General features: G+C 35.9%; 1 protein-coding gene across 1 annotated transcript; it reads right to left on the bottom strand.

Annotated features, from left to right (window-relative positions):
- Positions 1 to 6,926: 6,926 nt before the first annotated feature.
- LOC308517352 (olfactory receptor 5AC2) lies at positions 6,927 to 7,850 on the bottom strand (the record flags this gene model as incomplete). Its single annotated transcript, XM_081088491.1, has 1 exon — positions 6,927 to 7,850. One exon carries the CDS (start codon positions 7,848 to 7,850, stop codon positions 6,927 to 6,929), a length of 924 nt encoding a protein of 307 aa, XP_080944617.1.
- Positions 7,851 to 19,183: the final 11,333 nt, after the last annotated feature.

Below are 19,183 nucleotides of genomic sequence, written 5' to 3'. Positions count from 1 at the left end.
GAAGAGATCAACCAAAGGACTTGTATGCATGCATATAAGCCAAACCAATGGACATGGACAACAGGGGGATGAGAGCATGAGTGGGGGGAGGGAGGATGGGGGTTTAATGCGGGGTATGCAGACACATTTGTAATACCTTAACTAATAAAGAATTTAAGAAAAAGATAGTAAAACTGCAAATTTCTAATAAATATGAGAATTTATGACTCAATTCTTTTGAGTTGCAAAGGTTTCTTCAGAGAGATATTTGTGATGTAGTAATTGAGTGAGATTTACTAGGTGAAAAGGAAAATTATGCTATCTGTGGGTAGCTGTATGGTTTGTGCAAGTTTAATACCAAAGGCTTATTTGGTAGAATCAACATCATCTTATTTCTTGTCAGAGCAGGAACTTTTAAACATTGCATTATATTTTACTCTTGGGCATAAAATCTTTCTTATTCAGTCCAGCTGGAAGCTTTCTTACCCGCCACGCCCCTTCAGAGTAGCCTGGCCCCTTACTCAACTGGTACTCAGTGTCTTCATCCCGATTGGCTGCAGTTGACTTGTTTTGCCATTTCTCACAACACAAATACTGAGCCTCATGACTGCAATGGATTTTTGAACTCTGATAACTGATGGTGTCTCTTCTCAGATGGAGGCTTGTTGAATACAGAGATGTTAAAATGAGCACTGAAGTGATAAGGAACTGCCTCTGTTAATTACACTCCTCACTTGTACAAAAATGAAGATATTTGGCTAGAGGATCCTAACTCCTTTACAAGTCTACTCTTCATTGGACCTGCTATTCTTTTTTTTTTTTTTTTTTAAATATATATTTTATTGATTTTTTACAGAGAGGAAGGGAGAGAGATAGAGAGTTAGAAACATCGATGAGAGAGAAACATCGATCAGCTGCCTCCTGCACATCTCCTACTGGGGATGTGCCCGCAACCCAGGTACATGCCCTTGACCGGAATCGAACCTGGGACCTTTCAGTCCGCAGGCTGACGCTCTATCCACTGAGCCAAACCGGTTTCGGCAGGGACCTGCTATTCTAAGGAATTTTTCATTATTGGAATCTGGGAGCATTTACAAAGATCATGGAAGTAGAAAAGTAGGGAGGAGAAGAAAATATCCCTTTTGTCTTGATTTGACTGAAATTCAAGCTTTTTTTTATATATATATATATAGCATAGTACGAAGGAAGAAATGTATAGGGCAGATGTAAAATGCAGCCTGATTCCCAGTATACTAATGAAAGAAATTATCCTCCTGAATGTCTCACTAGTGTTCAGTATTCAGAAATTTTAATGCTTTTCTTAAAACCCTGCATCAGTGAGAGAGCAACACAGCAGCAATGTACAGATTTTTATTCTCCTTTCTAGAACTAGAATGCTAATTAATATTTAAGATATTGGCATAAATGAAATATCCTATAGTGTTTCAGTTGAATTCTATTAACTGAATAGGGTCTCTTTTTTGTGTGTGGAATTTGTTTTTAATGGTGGAATTCATTGAAACTAGGTTTTATTGGTAGTAGATTTATTTTTAATTTTTCACCTAATTTGTCTTTTTCTCATATTTTAAAGTATAGCTAATGCATCATGGTTCTTTAGTTCATTGATTATGTTGTTTAATATTCTATGTGCATATATTAGATCATGCATTCAGATCTGTTTCAGCTCTTATCAAGTCACTCCACTCAAAAACCTGAGTCCCTATTGCAATTTGAATGAAGCCCCAAGTCCTCAGCTAGCCATTCAAAATTTCTTCAAACTTTGTTTTTAACTTACATTTTCAGGTTCATCTCCAAAATTTACTGATGGCATAGCTATAAAAGGTACTCAGGTTTCTCTATATTGAAGAATCTCTAATATCCTATTTGTGATGAATTCCAATGCTCATAACTATTCATTCTATGAAAGTCAAATGTCCAGTATCTATACTTGCTCTCAGAAAAAAATACTAGTATACACACACACACACACACACACACACACACACACACACTCACATAAACACAATGGCATTACAAATGGGCAATATTTCCCCTGGTAGGTGAGATATGGATGTGTTCCACTGATTTATATCTTAAGACTACTCCTGATCTGGAATTTTTCTAGCCCATACAGAAAATTCAGTAGTTTCCTTGAGTAACTAGCATTATTATTATAGTCTCAGGTATGCTTTTTTAAAAAATATAACTTTACTGATTTCAGAGAGCAAGGGAGGAGGAGAGAGAGATAGAAACATCAATGATGAGAGAACCATTGACCGGCTGCCTCCTGCACACCCCCTACTGGGATCAAGCCTACAACCTGGACATGTGCCCTTGACTGGATTCAAACCTGGGACCCTTCAGTCCGCAGGCCGAGGCTCTATGCACTGAGCCAAACCAGTTAGGATAGTCTCAGGTATTCTTAACTGAACATGGCATTCATAGTGATATAAAACCACATTCGCATGACCTGACCCCATGCATTATTAGGATGTACATCAAGCATGTCAAACTCACAGACCACAGGCCACATGTGGCCCACAATGAATATTTTTGTGGCCCAACCAATATAATGGTATGTAAGAAACATTTTAATAAAAATTTTGTAGCTAAAAAAAAAATTGTAGCTTAATTTTTATGATATCCTGTTATACATAATTTTTTCAAATATATATTTTCATTGATTTCAGAGAGAATAGAAAAGAGAGAGATAGAAACATCAATGATGAGAGAGAATCATTCATTGGCTGCCTCCTGTATGCCCCCTACTGGTGATTGAAACTGCAACTGAGCATGTGCCCTTGACTTGAATTGAACCTGGGAAACTTCAGTCCACAGGCCAATGCTGTATTCACTGAGCCAAACCAGTTAGGGCTGCTATACATAACTAGAGGCCCAGTGCATGAAAATTCATGCACTGGGGGGTCCCTCAGCCCGGCCTGCACCCTCTCACAGCCTGGGAGCCCTCAGGAGTTGTCCTACTGACAGCTTAGTCCTGGTCCCCGTGGGCAGCGAGCCTAAGCTGCAGTCGGGCCTCCCCCTGCGGGAGGCAACCAGGGTGGGCCCGCACCCCCCATTGACCCTCCGCTGCAGCTGGTCGCTACCACCACGCCCCCCCATCACTATCCCTTCCCTCTATCCACTGGCACGTGCCTTGGCTGTCCTGGTGCTGCCTGCTCACCAGCCCCGCCCTCTGCTGACTGGTCATTCTGCCATTCAGTCAATTTGCATATTATGCTTTTATTATATAGGATTATTAATAACAAACTACAACGTTCACTAATGACTGATTACGGTAATCATGTTGCATTTATTTCCCTTATGTGCCTTACATGCAGGCGCACCATTTCTCTCCACTAATACTATCAGTGAATATTGTAGCAGCTGACTGCCACATCATTAGACTTGGACTGACTTGTTTGGTGTGCGCCACAGGAAATAGTTTGCTTTTGGAGAACAAGAAAAATGGGTTTATTTGCGTTATGCTTATTAATTTGTGCAGTTATTCAGTGTCTAGTAAGTTAATGTTCAAGAAAAAATATTTTTATTAAAATGTTCTATTATTTTATGTTAACGATTGCTCATTTATTTTAGCCTTTTGTATTTAGCACGACTCTATCGAAATAAACCTGCGTTTCTATGAAAATTGAAGCTTTTGTTTTTCTGTGGCCTACATAAACTTAAATCTTGTTTATTTGGCCCATGTTAGCCTTTGAGTTTGACATGCTTGATGTACATGAAGATGGCATCCACAGAAACAAATGACAGAGAAAAGATGAGAGACCTGTAGATTGTAAGGTCTTGGATCTTGTGACTTCTTATCTAATCAGCTGTCACTAGGGTGGTAATCTCCTGTAATAAAACTGTACACCTAGCCGCACAGACCTACTTTATGCTCAGTGGGAGCAGTGGGTGTAGGAAGCACCTAGAGTTTCAGACTATTCTTTAGTACAAACACTAATTTATCTAGAGAATTTTCTGCAAAACTGTATGTTAAGCAATACAGAAAGACTAGCTATTATCATTTAAAATCACACATCAGGAAAGAAATATAGCATAAAATTAAAAATATTGCTCATTTATTTAGACAAATATTTTTGTTTTATTCATCAGTAAAATACAAGAACATAAATAAGAAGGCTAAAAGGCATACAATGGATACCAGGCTGGAAGGAAAAGGAGATAGGAAGATACAATGAAGTTTAAATTTAGTCAGTCCCTCTCAAATGAGACACCAGTATTAGAAGAATATTGGAAACACTGAAATTTTCAGATGGTTTCTAATTCTGTTTTGTTTTGTTTTGTTAATCCTCACCGAGGATATTTTTCCATTGATTTTTTTTTCTTTTTTAGAGAGAGTGGAGGAGAAAGGGAAAGACAGAGAGAAAGAAACACATTGATTGGTTGCCTCGGAACCTGCAAACAAGGTATGTGCCCTTGATCAGAATTGAAGCCAGGACCCTTTAGTCCTTAGGCCGAGGCTCTATCCACTGAGCCAAACCAGCTGGGACTAATTCTTAAAAAAGTTATTTTGTATTGACAGTACTTCCAATAAAAACAGAAATTCATACATACAGAAATGTCTTTATCTCTTATTGTAAAAATTATTGATAAATATATGTCTAGATATGTAGACCAGCGGTTCTCAACCTGTGGGTCGCGACCCCTTTGGGGGTCAAACGATCCTTTCACAGGGGTCGCCTAAATACATCCTGCATATCAGATATTTACATTACAATTCAAAACAGTAGCAAAATTACAGTTATAAAGTAGCAACGAAAATAATTTTATAGTTGGAGGTCACCACAACATGAGGAACTGTATTAAAGGGTCGCGGCATTAGGAAGGTTGAGAACCACTGACTTAGACAAATATTTTAATATCAGAGGAGAGGTTACTTGTCTAAAATTACTTTTAAAACTGACTGTAATTACCTGTAAATGTTTGAAGAACGTGTATATAGTCATTTTTGTTTTTAAAACACATGGGTTTATTATTTCATCATAAATAATTTTTTTTATAAAATTCTTGCAAAGGAACTTGTTCAGGAATAATAAAGTTGAAAAATGGTTTGGTTTTATGGAAAATTTTAAAAAGACTTACATAAAACTCTTTCTTTACATGTGCTTCTAACAGTTTCCAAAAAGGGCTATTACTGGAGTAAGAGCTTTTATGCGTTTACTCACCCAGTGCTTATCCACTGATGTGATAATATAGCAGTAGATGCAACGGAAATAGTCCTCCACTCTTGACTATAGATGAAAACCAAATCACGTACTCTAACAAATTAGTAGTGTTTAAAAGACTTAATAATCACTCATAATTATCAACCATATTTATAGTATAGTCATATAAAGATTGTATCTTTTCCATTTTTTTCAATAAAAAATGTATTGAGTATTATCAATGTGCAAGACACCTACAAGATGTTTATTGAAATAGAAATTGTAAAAAATATTAAGAACATTTTATTTAAGAAATATATATTCCTTTATCATTTTATTAGTCTATCTAAAGTTTGCTTCTTTTGCTATATAAAAAGAGATTTAGTGCCCTGGCCAAGTGGCTCACTTAGAGCATGGTCCCATACACCAAAAGGTTGCAGGTTCAAATGCTGGTCGGGGTACATGCCTAAATTGCGGGTTTGATACCTGGTCAGGGCACATGTAGGGGAAGCAACCAATTAATGTTTATCACATTGATTTATTCTCTTTCTCTCTCTCCCTCTCTTTCTGTCTCTCTAAAAATCAATAATATAAAAACATATTATTGGGTGACGATTTTAAAAAAGTGAGAGATTTAGCAAGAAATTACAATAATGCACAACAAAGAATTCATTTTGCCCTGTTCTTCATCTGGACCAGATGCAAGACTCACACATCTGAAAAAAGATCACTATACTAGAACAAGAGAACAGCGAACCTATAGACACTACTGTGGAGAAGGCATTACTTCTGCCTTTTTCATAATTCTTTTTCAGTATGGCAAAGAAGACATGAGTGTAAGAGACAATATTATTCATAACAGTGAAGTTTGAGTAAAGAGCAAGAAAATAAAAAGAATCAATGCATTAATAGGTTCATCTGTTTGGAAATTTTATGACATTAGATTGATGTTTTGTGTTGGACCTAAACAGAATGTTTAAATAGAAATCCCATACGAGCAATGAGAGGCAGAAAGCCAAAAATGTGAAACACTCAACAACTAATTCAGTTCAGAAGAATATTCATAATATTGCAAAATATAAATACCCATACTATCAGCAACATATAAAAACTAAAAGTAAATGAATTCAACTCTAAATATATAAGCTAGAAAAAACCAAATTATTACAAGAAAAGAAAGCAGATGGAAAATTTTAAAGATGGGGGAAATTAATGAATTAAATAATAACAAAGAAAGTTAGATGTAACAAAAATTATGAGATGATTCTTTTAAAACATCTATAAAATATTAAAATTACTAGCTAACCTAAATTTTTAAAAATGAGAACCGTGCCCCAAATGTAAAAAAAGGAAATAACCTTTTATATCCAATACATTTTTAAAAGATTATGATCATCTTTGTCCAATTCTAGACAAATAAACCACGTACACATATATAACAGTCTCTGTTACTGTCAATTATTAAATAAAATGTGGGGGGAGGAGTCCCTTGCAGATAACAAATTTTCAAAAACTAAATGTTCAAATAAAAAGCACTTATGATATCTTTAAATAAATCAACCATGGAAGATGTAAGTCACTTCAACCGAAGTAGTAACTTCAGCTGGGCTCACATCCAAGAAAACATTGTGTGAAGCTGGGCTCCTCCACCCAGTGCTCAGAGACCACCCTCACCACTCGCCCTTTGGGAAAGGGCAGAGCCATGGCTCATCTGCAAGACTTGGGGATTTGTTTACGCAAAGAGTGAAATGAAAACAATTTGACATTTTCCTTGGGAACTGTCTACTTCTTTGCAATTCTTCTCAAGGCACCTATAACCTCTTTATTTCTCAAGCTATAAATAAATGGGTTTAGCAGGGGAATTATAATCATGTAAAACAGGGAATACATTCTGTCCTGATCTTCAGCGAGGCCAGATGCAGGACGCACATACATGCAGATGAGAGTGCCATAGTACAGCGAGACAGAGAGCAGGTGGGCACTGCACGTGGAGAAGGCTTTGCCTTTGCCCTTTTCAGACTTTTTCTTCAGAATGTCAGAGAGCACCCGAGTATAAGACATTATGATGGTCATTAAAGTGGATATTTGTATCAAAGCTGCAAAAACAAGTATCATTAGTGCATTGATAGATGGGTCATAGCATGAAATTTTGAACAGCTGTAAAATTTCACAGTAGAAATAATGTATTATGTTAGACTTGCAGAAAGTTAATCTTAATAACAAACTCACGTGAACCAGAGGATGCAGAAAACCAACTACATATGAAATACTTATCAACTTAGTGCAGAGTCTGTTGGACATCACCACTGGATAAAGCAAAGGGTTACATATGGCTACATAGCGGTCATAGGCCATCACTACCAAGAGGAAACATTCTGTAGTTGCACTGGAAGCAAAAAAATAAAATTGGGTGATGCACTCAGCTAGGGATATCACTGCAGTCTTGTCTAAGAAGTTGACCAGCATCCTGGGAGTTACGGAAGTTGAAGTGCAAGCATCTGCAAAAGCTAATCCACCAAGGAACAAGTACATGGGCGTGTGAAGATGGACATCCTTCCAAATAAGAGCCATCAGTCCAAGGTTGCCTACCATGGTGGTGAGGTAGATGACTAAGAACACGAGGAAGAGGAGGACCTGCAGCCATGGTTGCTCGGCAAGTCCTGTGAGAACAAACTCAGTCACCAGAGTCTTGTTTCCTTCTGACATATCCACACTTGGTCACTGTAATGAGAATCTATGTGACAAAGATGATTGCTAATGGTAACACAAGGTAGTGGTACCTTTTTGCAAATTAAATTACACCTTCCTGTTGTTTTCCATTTAATTAGTAGTTTTTAAAAATATGTTTTCATTGATTTTATAGAGAGAGGAGGTAAAGAGATAGAGAGATAGAAACATTGATCGGCTGCCTGCTGCATGCCCCCTACTGGGAATTGAGCCCAGTACCTGGATATGTGCCCCTTGACTGAAAATCAAACTGGTGACCTCTTGGTTCATGGGCCCATGGTTAACCACTGAGCCATACTGGCTGGGCTAATTAGTAGTTTGTAATGCTTAACTTTTATCCTATATAGTAAGTCTGTTTATGAATTCTGTGTTTAGAACAATGTCACCCCCAATAAATTTAATAGTAAAAAATTCTGTGTTTAGGTATCTGACCCTAAAATTGGGGAAAAAAAACAACACACAAAAATAAATGCAAATATTTGAGCCAATATTAAAATCACCTGAAAAACGATTTCACATGGAAGAGATGCAAATGCAAGACTATTGTATATGGAAAAGAAATAGGCTAATAATTTAGGCATAACCACATAATTTCTTTCTTAATCCTCACCTGAAGGTATTTTTTTATTGATTTTTAGAGAGAGAGGAAGGAGGAGAAAGAGAGAGAAACATCTCTGTGAAAGAAAAACATAGATTGGTTGCCTCCCATACACACCCCAACTGGGGATCAAACCTGCAACCGAGGTATGTGCCTTGACTGGGAATCAAACCCAAACCTTTTAGGGAACTAGACACTGCTCCAACCAATTGAGCCACCCAGCCAGGGCAAAACCACATATTTTTTGTTGTAGAGAAAAATGGAACGGACAGAAATGTGTTGTAAAATATCTGTAACATATTTTGCATATGTAGGGTTAATTATAAAACACACACACACACACAACTTCTTACAACTAGGTGAAAACAAGTTAACACAATGAAACAAATTGGCAAAAATATGTAAAACATAGTTATGAAAGAGTAAGTCAATGTGACTAATAAATATATGAAACAATGTTTCTCTTCCTTAGTAATTAGGAATATTATTTAAATTGATGCATCCTTTCTACTTGTCAAATAAGCAAAAAAGAAAAATGAGAAATAATGTCTGCTGATTTCAGCAAAGTCAGAAAAGAAGCATTTTTTTAATAGAACTGGTGAAATAAAAATTATAACAGCCTTTGAATGTAACATTATCTGCCAAATTTTGAAACTTAAATAAACTTTTATCTACCATCTTACACCTGAATATATATTCTAGAAATAATATCACTCATATATAAGAATAAAGTACAAGGATTATTTAAGAAAGCATTTTTCATGAGAGTGAAATCTGGAAGCAAAAAGAATTCTCAGAAATATAGAATGATTGAATAAATTATAGTCTTACTGTGGAGATTGTTCAGACATAAAAGAAATGTGTTTGAACTGTACCAGTTAATGATGGAAGGATTTTCTTACTGTATTATTAAGTGAGAGAACTTTAGCCCCAGCCAGTGTTTCTCAATAGTTAGAGCATTGGCCTGCTCACTGAAGGGTTGTGGGTTCGATCCCTGGTCAAGGGCAGGTACCTGGGTTGCAGGTTCAATCCCAGGCCCAGTAGGGGCATCTGTGGGAGGCAACCAATTAATCTCTCTTTTTTTCTTTCTCTCGTTTTCTCCACCTTCTCTTTTTCCTCCTCCCTCCCTCTCTCTCTTCCACTCTCTCAAAAAAATCAATGGAAAAAATATCCTCAGTGAGGGTTAACAATAAAATAAAATAAATTATATTTGTATATATGTGCAGATAGATAGATAGATAGATAGATAGATAGATAGATAGAGCCCTTGCCTGTTTGGCTCAGTGGACAGAGCGTCGGCCTGCGGACTGAAGGGTCCTGGGTTCGAATCCAGTCAAGAGCATATGCCTGGGTTGCAGGCTCAATCCCCAGTGGAGGGCATGCAGGAGGCAGCTGATCAATGATTCTCTCTCATCATTGATGTTTCTATCTCTCTTTCTCTCTCCCTTCCTCTCTGAAATCAATAAAAAATAAAAAAAGAAAGAGATAGAGAGAAACATTTATCTCTGTTTATAAAGATAAATAAAGATGATGTTATGAGCATGGATAAAGATGTAAGATAATATATTAAGTTGCTAACATTGGCTTTCTTGTTCAGGAGTAAATGTAATGATAGAAATAGAAAAAGCAGAGGAGAGATTCTTTGTCACCACACCACCACACACACACAAAGTTCATGATAAAAATATAATATGTGTCATATGCCCTTTTATAATTTTGTTACATATGTGTGTATATGTGTGTATGTCTGTGTTTATGTCTCTTTGTCTGCATATGTGTGCCTAGAAAGATATATATAAAAAGACAGTCACTAGTATATTAATAGAAATAAGTAAAATGCTAGTGTTACTTTTAACAAGAAATATTTGACGTTGCAAATTGTATCTTAAAATTAGGAATAAATAATCTGTAAATTTCTAAAAATATTTTAAAATGCTCTTTATTTTTTAAAAAATTTTATCAGGCATATAATATAGTGATTCGGCATTTTCATAACTAACAATATGATCATCCCAGTAATTCTATGTCATTATAAAAAATTATCATAACGTTATTGATTATATTTCCCTTCCCCTTTGCACCCACCCCTCCCTTTTGGTAACCATCTATGAGTCTGTTTTTGTTTGGTTTGTTTGTTTAGTTTTTTTAGATTACACATATAAGTGAAACCATATAATATTTGTATTTCTCCGCCTGATTTATTTCACTTAGCAGAATGATCTTTAATTCTTGATACTTTCCACTTAAATATTTGGTAGTTGACCTTTGACTACTGAGGGGAGAAATGATTTTTTTAATTAGTCAAAAAGTATTTTGAAATTTTTAAAGATGGTGTCCAAGTATAGTAATCATTTTTATAGTTTTCTTCACAGAGTATCAGCACTTTTCTTGTTAAATTTATTTCCAGGGGCTTTATATGTTTTACTGTTTTTATGAATATAGTATCTGATATTTTCATGAAATAATAACATTGGTTTTCTTCTAGGACTTATAAACTACATCTCAAAAAAAAAAACCAGAATAGAATTTCCCAGATATTTTGAGGCAAATATTTAACCTCCTATGTTCCTTGAAAGGGAAACAAAAATACATTGACCACAATAATAACAGTTGAAATAAATAATAACTTACTCTTTAAAAAACCATTTTCATATTTTATAGCCATACCTTTTGACACTTATAACACAAGAGATGCTGAATGAGAATACATTAGAAGAACTGGGTTTGTTTAGTCAGTGGTGAGAATGATGAGTTGTTATTCTCCATCTTCACTAAGCTAAAAAAAAAAGATTTAGTAAATTTATATTATTAAACACATACCTACATGGTACCTATCATTAATATATACACCTCAAAAGATTCACTGGAGTATATTTGCTGAAAATGAACTGTGGAATGTTAAAAATATGTCCTTTTTTTTCCAAAGTAGAGATTTTAACCTGAATAAGTGTCCAAAGTGGAGATTTTTGTCCTGAATAAAGTGGCTTTACTTTCTTTGCAATCTAAACCATCAAATAATAGATATTCCTAATTTTACTGAATGAATTCAGTATAATTAAGCTAAGAAGTAGTTAGCTTCGGGAATTGTTTTCCTTAAGACTAATATGAAAGACATATCTCTAGGTTAGAGTAAAGAAAATGGTGCTGACTATATATTATATATTACATATTTATAATATAAGGATTATGTTACTGACTTTAGCCTTTATTCTCATGATCCCATGAAATTTTAAAAGCTATGTATTATAGACAGCCAGCAAACTCAAAGGTTAGGATTATATCTATTCTGCAAAATTACAAATAAACTAGATACAAGCAGCGTAGTTGTCTCAATTCTAAACTATCTACATTATAAAATAAAATTTATGTATTTAATTAAAGTGGAAGACAAGAGAGAATATATGTAAAACAGATATATCAAATAAAAAAAACAGAGTAATATGGAAATTATAAAAAAATTTAAAGCTGTTAAATATTCTTATTGCGATTAATTTTTCCCATTCAATTCTTCTAAGTTTATTATTCATGAAATTTTGTGATAAATGTCTCCTTTACAGTAAGCCATCCTCTTCCCATCTGTCCACATTTTGATGGCTGGCTGGGGAAAAAATCTCAATGCCTTACTAAAATTTTAATTTCTTACACAAATACCTTATATATATATTTTATTATATCTAAAGACAAATTGCAAAACTCTTAAGTAATAGAAAATGTAGAAATCACTGCACTCTTACCCAGTTCCTGAAAAACATTGGAAAATTGGGAAGTGATAGTTTTTCTGAAACAGCATGCAAAAATGAGACAGTGATTACTGGCACACTGATTTTCATCAGTAAATCTACAGTGAATGGAAATAATATCTATTTCCAAACTTGCTCTATAAAAACAAAGGTACAGGAAAGAAAAATATTCCCTCTACACTTCCAAAGAATTCCCTGTAGGATGAAGTCAAATTTGTTCTACTGGGTTTTGTGAGTTAATCATGATTTACACCCATAACTAGCTGTAACAATTAAAAACTATATGATTCACAGGGATTACTGTGGGAACATCTACAGAACATCCATAAACAAGTTGTTGTTTTTTTCAATTTTTTCCCCTTTATTGATTAAGATATTACAAATGTGTCCTTATCCCTCCAATGTCCCCTCCTCCTCCCAATTCTGCCCTCACCCTAACGCCCTGTTGTCCACATCCATTGCTTATGCTTATATGCATGCATACAAGTCCTTTGGTTTATCTCTCCCCCACATCCCCACCCTCCCCTACCTTCCCTCTGAGTTTTGAGCATCTGATCGATGCTTCTCTGTCTCCACATCTGTTTTTGTTCATCGGGTTATGTTGTTCATTATAATCCACAAATGAGTGAGATCATGTGATATTTATCTTTCTCTGACTGACTTATTTCACTTAGCATAATGCTCTCCAGCTCCATCCATGCTGTTGGAAATGGTAGGAGTTCCTTCCTTTTTATAGCAGCATAGTATTCCATTGTGTAAATGTGCCAATGTTTTAGGAAATATTTCCTTTCTCTTGTGTTTTTTGTGGGTTTTTTTTAATAATGTCATCATTCAAATATTAGTATCTACTTTACATGTTCCTTTGGAAATTTCAAAGTTACCTTAGAGTCACCATGTCCAAATTTAAAAGTAGGATCTTCAGTTGTCCTTTGGGGCAGGATAGTAAGAAGCTAGGAAAATTCCTGGGCAATTGGAAGGAGAAACTGAGACAAGAAAATTAAACAAGGCCAAACAGTTTGGGCAGTTTGCAGCTAGCTTGTAAATTTCAAGATCTTATCTTCCCCCAGAAAAAGAACAATTGAAAGAAAATAGTTAGTAACTATCCTTCCTAAACAGAGAATACATAATTTTAATCACCCTGGCCTAGGAAAATTGAGAACAAAGACCCTAGCTAAACCCAAAGATAAATATCATTTTGGGGATGCTAAGACAGGAAAGGGGGAAAGGAGAAAGAACAGGAGTTTTATTTCACTCACTAAACAAAGAAGTTGGCAGTCTTAGAACTTGCCAAGATAAAAATTGCCAGATGTTCTCATAAATTCTGAAGAGTCTCAACAAAGTAATAAAAGGGTACATTGAAATCTAATCTACTGCCCAAGATATTTGGCAGAGGAATCTTGAAACCTGTAGACAGAAAAGTATAAAATCCCTAGACCTCCACCAGGCAGGGCACTCAGACTAGCTGGATACCCACTTGTGCTACATGCCAAGTGTATTTTTAATAAATATTTGCTTGCCTTCTTTAATAAACTCACATGCTTTGCCACACCACTACTGTCTGTCACTCATCTGACATCTTTCTTATGAGATGGACAAGCACCAAGGAGGGCCCAGGCCTCCCTCTCCGACTCAGGGCAGTAACACTACCCCAGACCTTCCAATGTTCCCTATCTTGAGAAATTATAGGACTAAGCAGTTTTTCAAGCCATAAAACAGGGAGGTGTCCTTGACACTGAATGCTCCCTTGGATTCCATAGCTCAACCATTGCCAAGTTGTAGGATTTACCTCCTAAACTAAAGTCCTCATATCCAGCTATTTCTCACACTCTCTATAGGCACAACCAAATTCTAGCTACACTCACCTCTTGCATGGACTGCTAAAATAACCTCCTAACTCATCTATTTGACTCCATTAATACTCCAGTCCATTTCATTCTCCACACTAACCCCAAGAATACTATTATAAAATATAAAACTTGTTAAGTCATTACCCAAACTCCACTTTTATCCATTATTAAGAGCTGAATTCTGTCCCCCCAAAATTCCTATGTAAAAGCCCTAATCTCCAGTAGCTGAGAATGTGACCAAATTTGTAGACAGGACTTTTAAAGAAGTAAGTTAAAATAAGGCCATTAGGGTAGGTCCTAATCCATCTGACTTGTGTCTTTACAAAAAGAGAAAATTTAAAGAGACACTAGCTATGCCCACATAGAGGTAAGATCATATGAGGACATAGTGAGAAGGCAAGCCAAGGAAAGAGAGACTTTAGGGAAAAAATAAAAATCTCTACTAGCACCTTGATCTTGGACCTCCAGCCTCCAAAATTAATTTCTGTTGTTTATACCGTTCAGCCTGTGTTGTTAGTTGTGGCACCCCTTGTAATCTAATACATCCGCCCATCCCATCTCCACTTAAAACTTGTAATTTTTTTTCCATTGCATATAAGTCAAGAACCAAAATCCTTAAGCTTAGTTTTCCCTTATCCATATTATAAACCAGATCCAATATTTAACTACCTACACTGTTTTTCCTTTTGCATTGAGTAGATGTATTAGTTACAGCAACCTTAGCTGCTTTAAGAAATAGACCTCAATATCTTAGTGAGTTAACAGCAAGTTTCTTTCTCTCTCAAATAAGATATTAACACATTTCTTAGTTGGTTCTGTTCTAATTGGATCCTTTCATCTTGTCGCTCTACCACTTCAACATATGACTTCCATGTTTGCTGTGCTCATCTAGATCAATGACATTTAAAATCCTAACTTGTTGAAGAGAATGAGCCAGAATATCCTACAGTATAGATCTGTCTTGTAAAAAAAGAATGCAATCAATAAAAAAAGTAAAATAAAATGAAAAAAGTAATATAAATGAAGTCACTTTAAAATGAGCTGGAGCTCTAATGGATTTGGCTCAGTGGATAGAGCATTGGCCCACAGACTGAAGGGTGCCAGGTTCAACTCCGGTACCTTGTTTGTGGGCTCTATCCCCATTTGGGGGGGGGTGGCATACAAGAGGCAGCTGATCAATGTTTCTGTCTCTATATCCCCCACTCTTCTTCTCTGTGATATATATATATATATATATATATATATATATATTTCACAGATATATATATATATATATATATACATAATGAGCTGGAGTTGACATCTCAGAAACACTTCTTGGCTTGTCTTATGCCTCAAACCTTTGGAATATTAAAACAGGGCAAAATGACCTTTGGACTGGGCCTAAAGCAACATTGTGCCCAAGGGACTATTTGCCTAGATGACAAGAAAGCAGATATTAAGACTAGGGGACTGATGGCTACTAGACTGAAAATTAAAAACATTGCTTAGAATTAGCCTTCTTTCTATTGATGTAATTGTTCCCTTTCCCTTTCTCGTAAGTCCCCTTTTCTTTGTCTCCTAATTGGAACACTATTTGGGCTTCTACTGAAAGCTGTTAGTGCTTCCTGACAGCTATTCTTTTTTTATTATTATTTCAAATAAATGCTTGTTGCCTCCCACTCTGAAAGGCCTTTATTTATTTTTGGTTAAGCCTTATTTTTCTTCATAATGAGAAAACTTGTTTGTAGAGTTAGCTACACTTACTGAACTTCCAGATATTCTGTATCAAATATTATGCAAATAATGAGACAGATGGGATTTCTTTTTTAAAAATTTATTGTTGACAGTATTAGGGGTATTCCTCATTTTCCCCTCATTTGCTTCCCTTCATCCAGCCCTTGCCCCACCCCAGATCTTTCCCACACTATTGTCTGTGTCCATGGGCTATACCTATATGCATATATGTTCTTTGGTTAATCTCTTCCTATTCCCTCCGCATCCCTCCCACTGAGATCTATCATTCTGTTCTATGAATCCATGTCTCTGGACTTTTATTTTGTTTGTCAGTTTATTTGTTCATTAGATTCCATATATAAGTAAGGTCATACAATATTTGTCTTTCTCTAACTGGCTTACTTTGCTTAGCATCGTAATTTCCAGGTCCCTTCATGCTGTCACAAAAAGTAAGAGACCCTTTTTTTAAAGCTGCATAGTATTCCATTGTGTGAATGTACCAGAACTTTTTTTAAAACATGTATTTTTATTGATTTCACAGAGGAAGGAAAAAAGGGAGAGAGATAGGAACATCAATGATGAGAGAGAATCATTGATTGGCTTCCCCACACTGGGGATGGAACCCACAACCTGGGCATGTACCCTGACCAGGAATTGAACTAATGACCTCTTGGTTCCTGGGTCAACACTCAATCTCTGAGCCACATCAGCCAGGCTTATACCAGAACTTTTTTATCCACTCACCTACTGATGGCCACTTAGGCTGTTTCCAGATCTTAGCTATTATAAATAGTGCTGCTATAAACAGGGGGTGCATGTATTCTTTCTGATGATGTTTCACAATTCTTAGAATATTTTCCTAGAAGTGGGATCTCTGGGTCAAATGGCAGTTCCATTTTTTATTTTTTGAGGAAACTTCATACTGTTTTCCATAGTGGTTGCATCAGTCTGCATTCCCACCAGCAGTGTACTAGGGTTTCCTTTTCTCTACATCCTCACCAGCACTTGTTGTTTGTTGATTTACCAATGATAGCTATTCTGACAGGTATGAGGTAATATCTCATCGTAGTTTTAATTTGCATCTCTCTGATGATTAGTGACCTTGGGCATTTTTTCCTATGTCCATTGGCCATCTGTATGTCCTCTTTGGAGAAGTGTCTATTCAAGTCCTTTCCTATTTTTAAATTGGATTGTTTGTTTCCTGGTGTCGAGTTGTATGAGCTCTTTGTATATTTTGGAAATTAACCCTTTATTAGATGTATCGTTGGCAAGAATATGTTCTCCTATGCAGTGGGTTCCCTTTTCATTTTGTTGGTGGTTTCTTTTGCTGTGCAGAAGCTTTTTAGTTTGATGTAGTCCCATTTGTTTATTTTTTCCTCTGTTTCTCCTGCTCTACAAGATGTATTGGCGAAAATCTTGCAATGCATGATGTCTGAGATTATACTATCTATGTTTTCTTCTGGGATTTTATGGTTTCACAACTTACATTTATGTCTTTTATTCATTTTGAGTTTATTCTTGTGTATAATGTAGGCTGGTGGTCTAATTTTATTTATTTATTTTTTTGCATGTCCCTGTCCTATTTTCCCAACACCATTTATTGAAGAGACTATCTTGACTCCATTGTATGCTCTTGACTCCTTTGTCAAATATTAATTGGCCACATGTATTTCTGGGCTCTCTGTGCTGTTCCATTGGTCTATATGCCTATTCTTATCCATATTTTCTCACCTAAAGATATGCCCATCGATTGTAGAGAGGAAGGGAAACATCTAAGTGAGAAAGAAACATTGATCAGCTGCCTCTCATTCATGCCCCAATAGGGGATTGAACCCACAAACTAGGTATGTGCCCTAATGGGGAATTGAATCTGTGGCCTTTCAGTGTATGGGATGATGCTCCAACCAACTGAGCCACACTGGCCAAAGCAGATTCCATATTTTTTTGTAAAGTATGTGGTTGTCTAACCAATATGCTGTACACCTGAAACTAATACATAGTAATATTGAATATAAACTGTAATTGGGAATTTTTCTAAATTAAAAAATAGTCCAGTAAATTCTTATAAAGTAATACCATAAAGTAATTCTTATGAAGTAGTCTTATAAATAATTTTAGCACTATACTTCTTCCAATCAAACATTTTATTCAGTTTATGAAAGGAGGAAAAGGGATACAAAAAGAATGCATAATTTCCCAGACTTCATTAAATAGTCATTTTATTTATGCCATTTTTTCACTCTACTAATAATCTAGCAATACAATACTAACAATTATAATTAGAGCAACAATGTACCTTGATGATTGGAAGTATGTACACTCATGCCATAAATAATTTAGAATAAATCTTTAAGTCTATTTCTTTTTGGTGTCCTGGGATTTATACTTTCTGGGGGGAGAGCTTACAATGTTACAGTGTTAGTAGAACCTGAAAAAAATTACTGAGGATTTCTAGACGAATAAATGGTAGAAAAAGCCACTGCCATCATATAATGCTACTTGAAGAAATATATCATTAATGTGAAGTACAAAGAAAAGTAACTTGGGAATGTCTGCTCTTCCTCAATGCACTGACTATCTGCCCTCTCCTCGCCCGCCCCCCCCTCCCCCTGGGGTCATGAAGTTTTGTTTTTCTCTGCTTCTGGGCCCTCTGCCACAACCAAGATCCACCAGACCCTTGATCAGGCCAAGAAATATCCAAGCTGCATCCCCCTCTTTGTATTTCTTGGAGCCAGAGGCACTGGGCAGTGCTGTGTGTCTTACACCTGGCATTGTTCAATATAGATGTCTATTGGGACTGAAAAAATAACTCTGAACCCTGGAACAAACTGGGTCCCAATGGTTCTACTCAAGAAGAAGAAACTGAAGAAAAAAGGTCCTGATTTCTAAATGAAATGTTTCACTGTACAGCTGCTTAGAATGAAGGTCTTCTAGAAGCCATCTGCACAATTGTCCACTTAACTGGGAATATTTCCCCTCCAAATGCATGAAATCATGTTGGTGAATTGTGTTGGTGTTTGCACTATGATTAATAAATATTTGAAATTTGAATTAGGATAAGTAACTTGTATAGAATGATATTTATCTTGAATGGAAAAATTTTAAAAATTCTGGAGAGTAAAATTTTACAAAAAGAAAAAAAGAAGGAATATTATGGAAAGTGAACCACATCCAGCATGGCCAGTGGTGAACCTGAGGGGTGGTGATGGATTAAAGAAAACAGACAAGAGAATATAGCTGGGGCCAGGTGGGACACTGTTCTCGGATGGAGAGACAGTGCCACAGCCTGCAAGCCAAGTCCTTATTTTATAGTCAGATCCCAGGAGGAAAAGCAAGGGCATGGTCAAGATGTTTACAATGTTCTCTAGAGTTTCAAATCTACTTAATTACATTCACCTGAGAACTATATCA

The sequence above is a fragment of the Myotis nattereri genome (genome assembly GCF_964212035.1).
Source record: "Myotis nattereri genome assembly, chromosome: 3".
In the NCBI taxonomy this organism is placed as follows: domain Eukaryota; kingdom Metazoa; phylum Chordata; class Mammalia; order Chiroptera; family Vespertilionidae; genus Myotis; species Myotis nattereri.
The sequence above is the reverse complement of the archived record's forward strand: the minus strand, read 5'-3'. Positions and strand labels throughout refer to the sequence as shown.